A 12885-nucleotide genomic window follows, 5' to 3' on the forward strand; every position below is an offset into this window, starting at 1 on the left:
AATAAGATTTTCGGGAACTATTCATGTTTGTTGTTTTTTATGTTTGTTTTGGTGTGTTGTTTGTGTTTATATAAAATGTGAAAACCCAATAAAAATATTTAAAAAAAAAAAAAAAGAAAGGAGGAGTCAGAGTGGCGACCGTGTGCCTTCTTTTCGCGAAAGCTGAACAAATCCGAGAGGAACTACACGGTGTACGACCGAGAACTTCTTGCGATTCATGAGGCGTTCCGGAGATGGAGGCATCTGCTAATTGGTGCACAACATAAGGTGCAAGTGTGCACGGACCATAAAAATCTAGAGTATTGGAGAACTGCGCGAGTGCTCAACCAAAGGCAGTTGAGATGGGCCCAGGAGTTCTCCAAATTTAACTTTGAGATTTGTTACGTGCCAGGCCCAGAGAATGTTAGGGCGGACGCTCTCTCACGCAAACCTGAATATTTGGAGGGGGAGGGAGCACCTGAAGAAACCCATATCATCCCAGAGGATCGCTGGGTGTGTGGGGCGACTTTGGTGGGACAAAGGGAATTGGTAGAGGGTACGGTGCTTGATGCATACGCCCAGGACAAACTCAGGGGTCTCAGGAGGGAGGAAGACAAACCCGGTGGTTTTGAGGAGAGAAATGGGGCATTGTATTACAAGGGAGCGTTATATATACCCGAAGGGGAATTGAGGGAGAAGGTACTCAAGCAGTTGCACGATAGTCCCACAGCAGGGCATTTTGGGCAACACAAGACCATGTGGCTGGTTACTAGGGAATTTTGGTGGCCCAAGGTCAGGGAAGATGTGCGGGAGTATGTGAGAGGGTGTGAACAATGCCAAAGAGCCAAGGGGGAGAGGCGGGCGCCGGCTGGTTTATTAGAACCACTGCCCACACCTGAAAGACCGTGGGAAGCAGTGGCAATAGATTTCATGACTGATCTGCCAAGGTCTAGAGGGAAAACAGCCATCATGGTGGTGGTAGACCTGTTAACTAAAATGGCCCACCTTATAGCCTGCTCACATGCGGTCACAGCAGAAGAAACAGCCAAATTGTTTGTAGAGAATGTGTTTCGGCTGCATGGCGCCCCCTTGAGGGTGGTTTCAGACCGGGGAAAACAATTTACTTCCAGGTTCTGGAGGAAGCTCATGAGCTTACTGCATGTAGAGGTTAATTTCTCAACGGCCCGTCATCCAGAAACCAACGGGCAGGCGGAAAGAGCAAATGGGGTTCTCCAGCAATATTTGAGGTGTTACGTTAATGACAGAGAGAATGATTGGGTGGAGAAGCTGGCGTTGGCAGAATTTGCCTACAACAATGCAGAGAACGTGTCCACGGGGATGAGCCCCTTTTTGGCTAATCACGGGTGCCATCCCAGAGCCTTCCCAGGGGGGGAAGGGGAGAACTGGAGCGTTCCAGCTGCAGAACAGTTCGTTGAAGAAATGGAAGCGATTCATCGCCAGCTCCAACTCAACTTAAACAGGGCTAAGGAGGAATATAAGAGGCAGGCAGACAAAAACAGAAGAGAAGGTGAAAGCATTAGGGTGGGGGACCAGGTGTGGCTGTCAACCCAAGGGTTGCCATTCAAAGGAGGTTGTAAGAAGTTAAGACCCAAAAGGCTGGGTCCGTTTGAAGTCATGCAGCAGGTCACTAGGGGACCAGCAATGGAGGAGAAGGAACACAGCTACCATGTAGCGGAGATCCTTGATTCCAGGTGGAAGGGAGATCAAGTAGAGTATTTGGTAATGTGGGAAGGGGAACCGGAGTCGGAAAACACCTGGGTTAGGGCAGAGGATGTCAATGACGAAGTTTTAATAGAGACTTTTCATCAGAGGTTCCCACGTAAACCTCAGCCTGTAGCGAGGTTCCGAAGGGAATACTTTGCCACCACCGATGAGGAAGAGGAGTTGGAGGGGTTCCCAGATTCTGAAGAGGAAGAGGATTCAGCGAGCCAGGACGACGATCGATGGAGGGAGTTGTTCGAGACGTCTGAAGATGAGGAAGATTCTTTTCGGGGTTTTAGCCCTTCACCTCCCAGAGGGGAGGTAATGGGAGGGGGTGAGGGGGGCCCTGGAGGGGAGGTGGATGTCAGGGAACTGCCATCGGAGCATCAGGTGGTGGAGGGGCTCAGGGAGGAAGAAAGAGACTCAACAGCTGAAGCAGGCACCAGCAGGGGGAGGAGTGATTCTCTGAGGGAATGTGAGCAGGAGGGAGGGCTCAGGGACGCTTCCAGCGAAAACAGTGGGGAGGTATCTGAGTCTCACATAGGGAGACCTACACCTCGCCGGAAACTGTCACGCCGTGAGTCCAGGAGACGCGTTTCCGTTAAGGAGCTCCTTTGCTGGAAACGCTTCCGCAGACAGCCACTGTCGGACTCTACTAGTGACTAGAGCAGACATGTCTGAGGAGCTCCGTCACACACTGAGGTTTGTGGGGTCGCACAAACTCTGAGGGAGCACGATTTTACGCACAAGCAGCTAATCAATCCCTAACACCTACCTTCTGTTGTGTTTCTTCCGTTCTCTTGTTTGGTGGGATTTTATTTCTTATGTTTCAGACTCACTTTGCCATCTTGAGAAATATGAGTTAATCCTGGGTGTAACTATTTCCAATGCATATAATTTTAAATGCCCTGCCTTGCTTTTGTATGCTGACTTGATCCCATTTTATTTCTTATTTGTATTTGTTATTCAAAGCATTTGTATTTCATAGTCATAATATAAAATCCCATTAAAACAAAAGCACAATGATTTACTTCAAGGGGAGTAATAATACCACTCTATTCTGCCTTGGTCAGACCACACCTGGAATACTGTGTCCAGTTCTGGGTACCACAATTTAAGAAGGATGTTGAGAAGCTGTAACACAGGCTTCCTCAGCCCTCCAGATGTTTTGAGGCTACAATTCCCATCATCCCTGACCACTGGTCCTGCTAGCTAGGGATCGTGGGAGTTGTAGGCCAAAAACATCTGGAGGGCCGAGGTTGAGGAACCCTACTGTAACAAGTGCAGAGGAGGGCAACCAAGATGATCATTGATCTGGAAACCAAGCCTTATGAGGAACGGTTGAGGGAGTTGGGTATGTTTAGCCCAGAGAAGAGGAGACTGAGAAGGGATATTACAGCCATCTTCAAATATCTCAAGGGCTGTCACATGGAAGATGGAGCAAGCTTGATCATGCTCTGGAGGCTTGGACTTGAACCAAAGGCTTCAAGTTACAAGAAAGGAGATTCTGACAGCAAAAGCTGTTCAATAGTAGAAGAGTCTCCCTCGGGTGGTTGTGGACTCTCCTTCCTTTGGAGATTTTTAAGCAGAGGTTGGATGGCCATCTCTCATGGATGCTTTAGGTGAGATTCTTGCATTGCAGGGGGTTGGATTAGATGATCTTTCGGGTTCCTTCCAGCTCTACAATTCTATGATTCTATGTTATGATTATTATTTTCCTTTTTTTGTATGTTTGCATTTTCATAATACTCTTTTTTTTTTTTTTTTAAAAAAAGGATATATGTGAAAGCTGTCATTGTCAATCCTGAAAGGACTGCAATGCTGATGATAATGAGGTGTTACACCATGGGTAAGCAAACAAAGGCCCCGGGGCCGGATCCGGCCCAATCGCCTCCTCAATCCAGCCCACGGACGGTCCAGAAATTGGCGTGTTTTTACATGAGTAGAATGTGTCCTTTTATTTAAAATGCATCTCTGGGTTATTTGTGGGGCATAGGAATTTGTTAATTCCCCCCCCCCCAAAAAAAAATATAGTCCGGCCCCCCACAAGGTCTGAGGGACAGTGGACTGGCCACCCTGCTGAAAAAGTTTGCCGACCCCTGTGTTATGCAATATACTTGAACTATTTAGAGCTGTTTCTTATACAGTGGTACCTCGGATTAAGAACTTAATTCGTTCTGGAGGTCCATTCTTAACCTGAAACTGTTCTTAACCTGAGGTACCACTTTAGCTAATGGGGCCTCCTGCTGCTGCTGCCACACAATTTCTGTTCTCATCCTGAAGCAAAGTTCTTAACCCAAGGTACTATTTCTGGGTTAGCTGAGTCTGTAACCTGAAGTGTCTGTAACCCGAGGTACCACTGTATAAGCAATCAAAGAGCCATAGGGAGATGATCACTGGGGTCTTAGACACTTCAATTTACTTGAAATAGTAACATCTCAAAGGAGTTTGCTTGGAGATGGCATTTTTGTTTGTCACTGTGTTTCTGGTGTGATAGGGCTTTAAGGAATATAAATACATTTGGGGTTGAGGGAGACAGAGAGAGGCACCACATGGGGCCATAGCCACAAACCATTCTGAGGGAATCCTAGTGGGTGCAAGTGCCTCATGTTGGGAGGAACCAGAGAGCATTCAGCAACTCTTAAATTGTCAGCATGTGAGAGTGCCTGAGCCAAGTCGTGCTGCGGATGCGGATAAGGAGGAAGAGGCAGGGAGGAGAGTGACACAGAAGAGGAGGAACGCAGAAGAGACAAAGAGACTGTGGCAGTAGAAAAGGTGAAGAAAGAGGGACACGGGAAGAAGATGGAGGAGGAAGAGAGAAAAGGAGCGAGCTTCAAGGGGAAACAGTGCTGCTTCGGTGAGGACAATGAAGAGCAGAAAAGAGGAAGAATGATAGGATGGAAAGGGAGCCAGAAAGTGAGAAAGGGGTGAAAAGGCTGGCAGGAATGTACAAGATGAGATAGGAGAGGAAACTCTATAAGGGAAGAGTGGATGGAGGAAAGACAAGAAAGAGGGAGAGGGGGGAAATGCAGGCAGAGGAGAACATGTATAGAAAAAAAAAAAGAGTTTCATCCTGTGATGAAAGGGAGCAACCATACTCTTTGAGTAAGGTCTGCAGAACAAGAGACCTTCTGGGCTTCTGCAGACTTCTGGGTCTTAAGGTAGGGTTAGAGCTGACATAACGAAGACCATGAAAAGGATGTCAGGAATACCACAGCTGAGTGCAACAGTAGCAAAAGAGGATTCTTAACTTAAGAAGAGTTGGACTTATCTTCTGAACAGATTCCATCTTTGGAGAGGCTTCTTCTCTCTCCACCAGGAGCAGATGGCCATCAGACACTTTGAGATAAGGTGTCATCTAATAATTTATTAGATCAAGTTGAAAGCTCTCCTCTTAACTCCCTAGCTGTTTTGTAGTTCTTCTTTGCTTTAGAGGCAAAGTCTGTGGTTGAGATATGTTTGTGCTAGAATAAAGGGCTGAGATCAAGAGTTATTGATGCTTACCATCATTTCTCAAACACAGAATGATCTAAGTTAGGCTGCAATTCTATACTCACTTGAATGACGTCACAAAACATCTTAGCACTCTGTAGAAAAATTTCTGATAGGGGAGATAAAGCTGTTTGTGCACTAATTTGGAAGCATTCTAATGAACAGACTAGTAGGTAACTGGTTCCTAGTGGACAGGACATTCACCTGAACATCTTGGTTACTGTTCTTTACTGTATTAAGATGGATAACCAGGGTGCTTAGCATGCCCCTGTAGAGTAAAATTGCATCATTTAATAGATCTGTGTTCATTATTTATTTGGATTCTGAAGCATCCCCATGAACAAAATCTTGAACCAAAAAAATTTGCATATTTGTGTGCAATGTATGAGTATGAGTCAGGAGATCCTTGATCTTTCTGTGTGTCCTCAGACGAGTCATTTTGTGACCTAACTTGCTGAATTTTTTGTAATGTTAATACTGATAAAACACTTTGAGATCCTTGGGGGGGGGGGGAAGAAATATACAGAAGACGTATGTCTTGACGTATGTCCAGAATGCCTTTGTCTCATCCCTGAGCAACACAGCCACAATATCTTCCCTCAAGTGGGACCTGCAACAAATTGCTTTAGTGTATTCCCGCTCAAGCCAATGTGAAACAGGGGCCTGATGTTGCTTTTAAGATCACATATAGTGTGTGGTGGAGAAGGGGCACCTTTTTCAGCCCCTTCTCACCCAAAGCACCTTTACCTGCTATGCTATGTGGTATTAAAGTATGCTGTGCTATACAGAGCAATACATTAACAATACTCATACAAGAAGGAAACCAATATTAAGGGTAGATCCACACCATATATTCAGAGCATCTCCAATGCACATTTAAAACATGTGACTACCCCACCGAGTCCTATGGTTTCTCCCTCACAGAGCTACAGTTCCCAGTACCCTTAACAAACTACAGTTCCCAGGATTCTTTGGGGGAAAGTCATGTGATATAACTGTGCATTGGATGTTCTTGAAGTGTACGGTCTAGATCTCCTCTAAGAAATTTCATTGAGGGCCTGATTAGCTCATGACTCATAACTTTTGTTCTGCATGTTGTTGTTGCTAGTTCTGTTCTTCACCCCTTACTTACTGACGTTGCCCATGATTTTTACATTACAGAGATGGAATACAAAAATCAAACTCCATTGACCGAGTTTGTCCTTGTTGGCTTTCCATACCCCAAGAACTTGGTGGGTCCTTTATTCATCTTCTTCCTGCTTATCTACTTACTGACCCTCCTTGGAAACTTTCTGATTTTGTTGGTTGTGATGTCCAATCCCCAGCTCCACAAGCCCATGTACTGGTTCCTTTGCCACCTGTCCTTCTTGGACATGACGGTCTCCACTGTGATTGTCCCCAAGGTGATTGCTGGGTTTCTAGAGGGTGGTGGGAGCATCTCCTTTGGGGGCTGTGTGTGCCAACTCTTCTTCTTCCACTTCCTGGGCTGCACGGAATGCTTCCTCTACACTCTGATGGCCTATGACCGTTTCCTGGCCATTTGCAAGCCACTCCATTATGGCACCATCATGAACCGTAGGACATGCCTCTTCCTCGCCATGGGTACCTGGCTTGGTGGCTGTCTTCACTCTGTGATGGAGACAGCCCTTGTTTTCCGCCTGCCCTTTGGGTGGAGAAACCAGGTGAACTATATCTTCTGTGATATCCCGGCAGTGCTGAAGCTGGTTTGTGCTGACACGGCACTCAACGAGGTGGTAACCATGGTTGATGTTGGCTTTGTAGCCACCACTTGCTTCTTTCTCATCCTGACTTCCTACATGTACATATTATCTGCCATACTGAAAATCCGCAGCACTGAAGGGCGCTGGCGAGCATTCTCCGCCTGCTCAGCTCATCTTACCACGGTGGTGACTTATTATGTGCCACTTGTTTTCATTTATCTGAGACCAGGATCACAGGATCCATTGGACGGGGTAGTGGCTGTGTTCTACACTTCACTGACTCCACTTCTGAACCCCATAATCTATACTCTAAGGAACAAAGATATAAAAGTTGCCCTTCTAAAACTGACGGGGAGGACACTCTAGTATGGAGCTCTGTGAGGTCCATGTGGTGCAATGGGTTGCAGCGCAGGCTGGTATCTGCCATGGAATCCCTCGATGTGAGAAGCTATTCTTTGTAAACAATTGTTTGCGGATGTAATCGGCTCACAGGAATGGGGATGAATCTTGTGAAACATTAGAGTGAGAGGTTTCATGAGTCTGGAGTCCAGCAGTGATCAGGACACCAAATCAGAATCTACAGGGCCACTGATTTAGGTACCCAGTGAATCTGACACTGGGAGATGAGAGGCTGCTGAACCAAGGTCCATAGCTATTAGCCATGATTGCTATGCTGGGCTTTCACAGTCAGAAGCAGTAATGCTTGTTAATACCAGTTGCTGAAAACCACAGGAGGAGAGAGTGACCTTGCGTTCTGGTCCTGCTTACGAGTTTCCCAGAGGCACCACTGAAAGTGGCCACTGGAGCAACATGGATGGGGCACTGTTGCTCTCCCAACTTATTAACAGAGCACTTACCGAGAAGGGAAGGGAGCTTGGACTGGTGCAGCATGTGGTGCTGGGATCCTTGGATGGGCCCCTCCGCCATGCACTGCACCAGGCCAAGCTCTCTGTGCGTCACATATCCCATTTCACTCTCAGTGACTTACTGTGTTGGGAAGCCAGGAGAAAAATGGTGCCTCACCGGCCACAGCTGTACTACATGACCAACCCAATGGCACAGGGAATGTGAGGGGCAAGGCACCAACCTTCATGCTCTTAAAAGTCTGTAGTCATCCAAAAATGGGGACGGAGGATAAGAAATGTTGCCAGGAGGCAGATGCTAAAAAAAATCCCAAAGTATCATCAGAAGAAGTTGCTCACCAGAAAATGTGAGAGGCTAAGGACCTCCTACAAGGGACGCGGGTGGCACTGTGAGTTACTCTGTGAGTTACACTGTGGCACCTAGGTGGTTTTGGGACACGGGTGGCGCTGTGGGTTAAACCACAGAGCCTAGGATTTGCCGATCAGAAGGTTGGCGGTTCAAATCCCCATGAGCTCCTGTTGCTCGGTCCCTGCTCCTGCCAACCTAGCAGTTGGAAAGCACGTCAAAGTGCAAGTAGATAAATAGGTACCGCTCTGGCAGGAAGGTAAACGGCGTTTCCGTGCGCTGCTCTGGTTTGCCAGAAGCAGCTTAGTCATGCTGGCCACATGACCCGGAAGCTGTATGCCGGCTGCCTCGGCCAGTAAAGCTAGATGAGCGCCGCAACCCCAGAGTCGGCCACGACTGGACCTAATGGTCAGGGGTCCCTTTACCTAGGACCTCCTACACGAGCAATATCATTTCCCTAGAATGTGGGGGACCGGCACTGTTACTAGCCTCAAATTTTCAGGGGGCAGGATGGTCGCTCATCTCAAGCAACCTTGTTCTGTAACAGAGTCTTGCTTTGACCAAGAGCCTTGCTTTAGGCCTTTTATTATAAAAACACATTTTCCTCTATTTTAACAAAGCAGGATGGATTAGAAAAGTAAATAAGTCCATCATCCTGATCTTGAAGCAGGCAAGGCTACAGCTGCTTGCTTGACCGCAGGGCTGGAAAGAGTCATCTGGTTTTTCTTTAAATCTTTGGTTTAATAAAGTTTTCCCCTTAATTTCCGAGAAATTGACTTGTAAATTAAGGGCATTTTGGAGTGCAGTCACATCTATGGATTTTGCCTCCATTTGGTGGCCATTTGTCAAGTGGCTGGGATAACCCAGCCAGATGGGCGGGGTATAAATAATAAATTATTATTATTATCAGTGCTTTTTTTCTTTAAAAATGCTTAGGGGTACTCTAATTTTCACTCAAGAAAACCATCATTTTATAGTTCAAATTGGGGAAAAAATAAATACAGTAAATGGACAAAAGTACAAAGATTCGCAAAATGTTTAGGGGTATGCGTATCCCTGCGTCCCCCCAGAAAAAAGCATTGATTATCTGACAGGCCGGTCATGGGGATGGCAAATCCCAATGAAATGAAGCTTTCTTTGGTATCCATAACATTTGTTTTCTGCATCAGGTAGGGTTTTGTTGCAACATCTAATTCACGGTGTGGTCTCTTGAGAAGGTGCTTAATTTTATGAGGTAAGGCCATGAACCCATGTACAGTTGGTTGGTACAGTTTCTCTCTCTCATTCTTTTTTTATTTAATATCACATTTCTCACTGGATTGTTATTTTAACTTCATAATAAAGCCTGGAAAATTTAAGAAAAAGGTCTACAGACCTTCTGAGCTCTGACATGCACATGTCTTTCATCCACTTCTCACGTATTTTAAAACCTTATGTGTTTACTCTCAGCCTGCTGGAAGACCTCGAGGTTACATGGCTACTGCATCTCAGTCAGGAACTGAGTTAGTCGTTTCTGAAAGAGGTTCCAAGATAGCATATCCTCAAGAGCCCAACACACTGCTTCACTGGCTACAAAATAGTTTTCTTCTGGTTTTCCTTGAAGACTTCTGTTCTCTGTTAAATGTTCTCCATATGTGGTGCCATTTGGGCCACATGAGACCTGTCACAAAGCTTTCACAAAGCTTGGGACCAGAATACTTGCAAGAGCCTCTGTCATTCCATTGCCCTGCCTGAGCATTGAGCTCAGCTGCGTTAAGCCTGTTGGTTGTGCCACAATCTCAATTAGCAGCAGTCATGAGGAGGACCTTCTTTGCAATGGCCTCCATTATGTGGAATCATCTTCCCTCAGAGCTTTGACATGTGCCAATGTTGATGTGTGTTTTTTGGCCATTGTGAAAAGCATACCTGGCCACTCAAGCTTTTCAAAGAGTTTAATGTCAGGTATAACACAATGCTCTTGCATCATCAGCTGTATTTTATTTATATTTTTGTGATGTCAGTCTTTCATCATTTTTAACTTCTACACTGCCTTGAGGCAGATTGTAATAGGCGGTATCTGACTACTTTAATAAACTAACTAACTAACTAACTAACTAACTAACTAACTAACTAACTAACTAACTAACTTTATTCTCCCCCTCAGCATCCTCCCAATCTTTTATAAATATTCCACTATTGTTTTCAGCGTTGTCTCCCTCAGACCCCTCTTGCTGTTCTCCTCAGAGCATTAAAACCATTCCTTAGCATCCCAGCTAATCTGACTTTTGCTTTTTGCTTGGCTCTTAGGCACGTCTGTATACAACAAAGAATGGATAAATCAGTGTACCTCTGGTCCATGCCAATTTCCCTGGTGTTCATTCCAAAATATTTTATTTCCTTATTCTACATTAATCTGCATTTTAATACCCACACCAAATTTACATTTGAACTGTTGAATTTATCACAAAAATGCACACTTATAAAGTTTTTAAAAATCTCAGTGTGTACAGTGTATCAAAAAGCAAAGAAGAATCAGACACACAGGCTTTTAAATTGTGTTTATATTGCTTCTTTTATCTTATATTTATTGCATTATATTTTAAATTCATAGGTCATACAATAAAAAACAAGGTAAAAATAAATAAAAGAAGCAATAAAAATACAACTAAAAACAGTGCATCACAATGGCTACAAGAGGCAGTAAAATCGTTAAGTGGTCTGTCAAGACCCTCAGCAATTTTTAAGTGGTCGGGGGGCGGGGGGCGGTAATTGGAAACCACTGAGCTAGTGAGTTATAGTCTGAGTCACTCTCTTTGCCCCTGTCAGCTTAGTCAAAGCTGCTTTCACTTCTTTGTTCCGAAGTGTGTAAATGACTGGGTTGAGCATGGGTGTCACCACATTGCCAAAGATCTGCACAGGGGTCACCAAGATTTCACTTAGGGACGGCTGAGTATAGATCAAAGCACAGGGGCCAAAGAAGAGGGTGACCACAGTCAAATGTGAGGCACAGGTAGAGGCTGCTTTGCGCCGTCCTTCCCCGGAACTCATCCTCAGGACAGAGTAGACAATGCGAACATAGGATGTGAGGATGAGGATGAAGCAGGTCATGGGCACAACACCAATGTTGGTGAAGCTCACCGTCTCGATGATGAGGGTGTCGGCGCAAGCCAACTTGACAACGGGAAAGATGTCGCAGAAAAAGTAGTCTACTTCACTGGGCCCACAATAAGGTAGGGTGAAAGTCAAGGTTGTGAGGATGGTGGCATGGAAGGAGCTGGTGACCCATGTGCCAGCAGCCAAGATGGCACATACCTTCCAGTTCATGATGATGAGATAGCGCAGTGGGTGACAGATGGCGACGTATCTGTCATAGGCCATGACGGTATAAAGGAGGCATTCTGTGCTCCCTAGGAAATGGTAGAAGAAGACCTGACATACACATCCGCCCAGCGGTATGACTCGGCTTTGCCCCCAAAGGTTGGCCAACATCTTTGGGGTGCTAACGGAAGAGAACCCAATGTCAAGGATGGAGAGGTTGAAAAGGAAGAAGTACATGGGGGTGTGAAGACGGGAGTCAGTCAGGACAGCGGTCATGATCAATAGGTTCCCCAGCAAAGTGCACATATAGAAGAGTAAGAAGACAGGGAAGAGGATGTTCTGGAGACCTTCTGTATGGGGGATACCAAGGAGGATGAAGTGGGTCACCACCGTGAGGTTTTCTCCATGGGACCTATCCCTGAAGAAGAAAAAGAAGAAGAAGAGGAGGAGGAGTTTGGATTTGATATCCCACTTTATCACTATCCAAAGGAGTCTCAAAGCAGCTAACATTCTCCTTTCTGCCCCCCCCCAAAAAAACCAAACACTCTGTGAGGTGAGTGAGGCTGAGAGACTTCAAAGAAGTGTGACTAGCCCAAGGTCACCCAGCAGCTGCATGTGGGGGAGTGGAGACACGAACCCAGTTCACCAGCTTACGAGTCTACTGCTCTTCACCACAAGAGAAGGGGGAATACCCCACAATAGAGAACAGATTAGTAAGCATGGAGGCTGCAATCATAAAGCCACTTGCCAAGGATCAAGACCCATGGGGCTAGAAGATAATACTTTTTTCTGGAGTAAACAAGTCTAGGATTGTCCTGTTGGTGAAACTAGTGGCACATGCCAATGATAGCACAGGTGCTTAATTATTTGGCTTTTCTCAGGTTCAGCTAGTAGCCGTTTGCATATTATCCAGTAAATAAAGGACCAGCTGCTTCTTCCTACTTCTTACACAGCGGACAGAGTAACAACATGCTTGTAATTTTAGTATAAAAAGAGTATGGCTTACCAGAACAACAGTATCTCCCTTTCCCCAAATGCAAAAAAGAAGAAGAAAATGGTACCTTTGATTCTAACGAGGCAAAATGAAGCTTATAAGAAAAGCTAAGCACATAAAATCAATACTACTGTATTTAGATTGCTTGTTTTGGGCAGGATTGTGCCCTAGACATTTTAACTGTTAGAAAAATGGAAAAATCTACTTTGAAGGGAGAAAAACCTAAACTGAGACATACTGAGGACTTGTAAGCAAATATTATCTATAAGATCTCCTTGTTAAATAAAAATAACAATTTTCCCAAGGGAGAAAATAATAATCCCATTGTATTTAAATCTCTGCAGTATAGCCAGCATTTCTCCTAGGGGCAAATGCAGGGAGAAAAGTTCACATTTAAAAAACAGAACAACAACAATGTAACAATAAATAAGTCTGATATCCTAATTCCACTTACCTGCACATAAATCCCAT

The 12885-nt window shown here is 45.2% G+C and overlaps 2 protein-coding genes across 2 annotated transcripts; one reads left to right on the top strand and one right to left on the bottom strand.

The window, feature by feature from the left end:
• Positions 1–6356: 6356 nt before the first annotated feature.
• LOC308572187 (olfactory receptor 10G6-like) lies at positions 6357–7280 on the top strand (the record flags this gene model as incomplete). Its single annotated transcript, XM_081168153.1, has 1 exon — positions 6357–7280. One exon carries the CDS (start codon positions 6357–6359, stop codon positions 7278–7280), a length of 924 nt encoding a protein of 307 aa, XP_081024279.1.
• Positions 7281–10886: 3606 nt separating this feature from the next.
• Positions 10887–12885, bottom strand: LOC308570755 (olfactory receptor 10D3-like; the record flags this gene model as incomplete). The annotated part of the gene is made up of 2 exons (XM_081165670.1): positions 10887–11838; positions 12869–12885. 2 exons carry the CDS (start codon positions 12883–12885, stop codon positions 10887–10889), a joined length of 969 nt encoding a protein of 322 aa, XP_081021796.1.

This window comes from Podarcis bocagei, assembly GCF_964188305.1.
Source record: "Podarcis bocagei genome assembly, chromosome: 13".
Taxonomy (NCBI): Eukaryota; Metazoa; Chordata; class Lepidosauria; order Squamata; family Lacertidae; genus Podarcis; species Podarcis bocagei.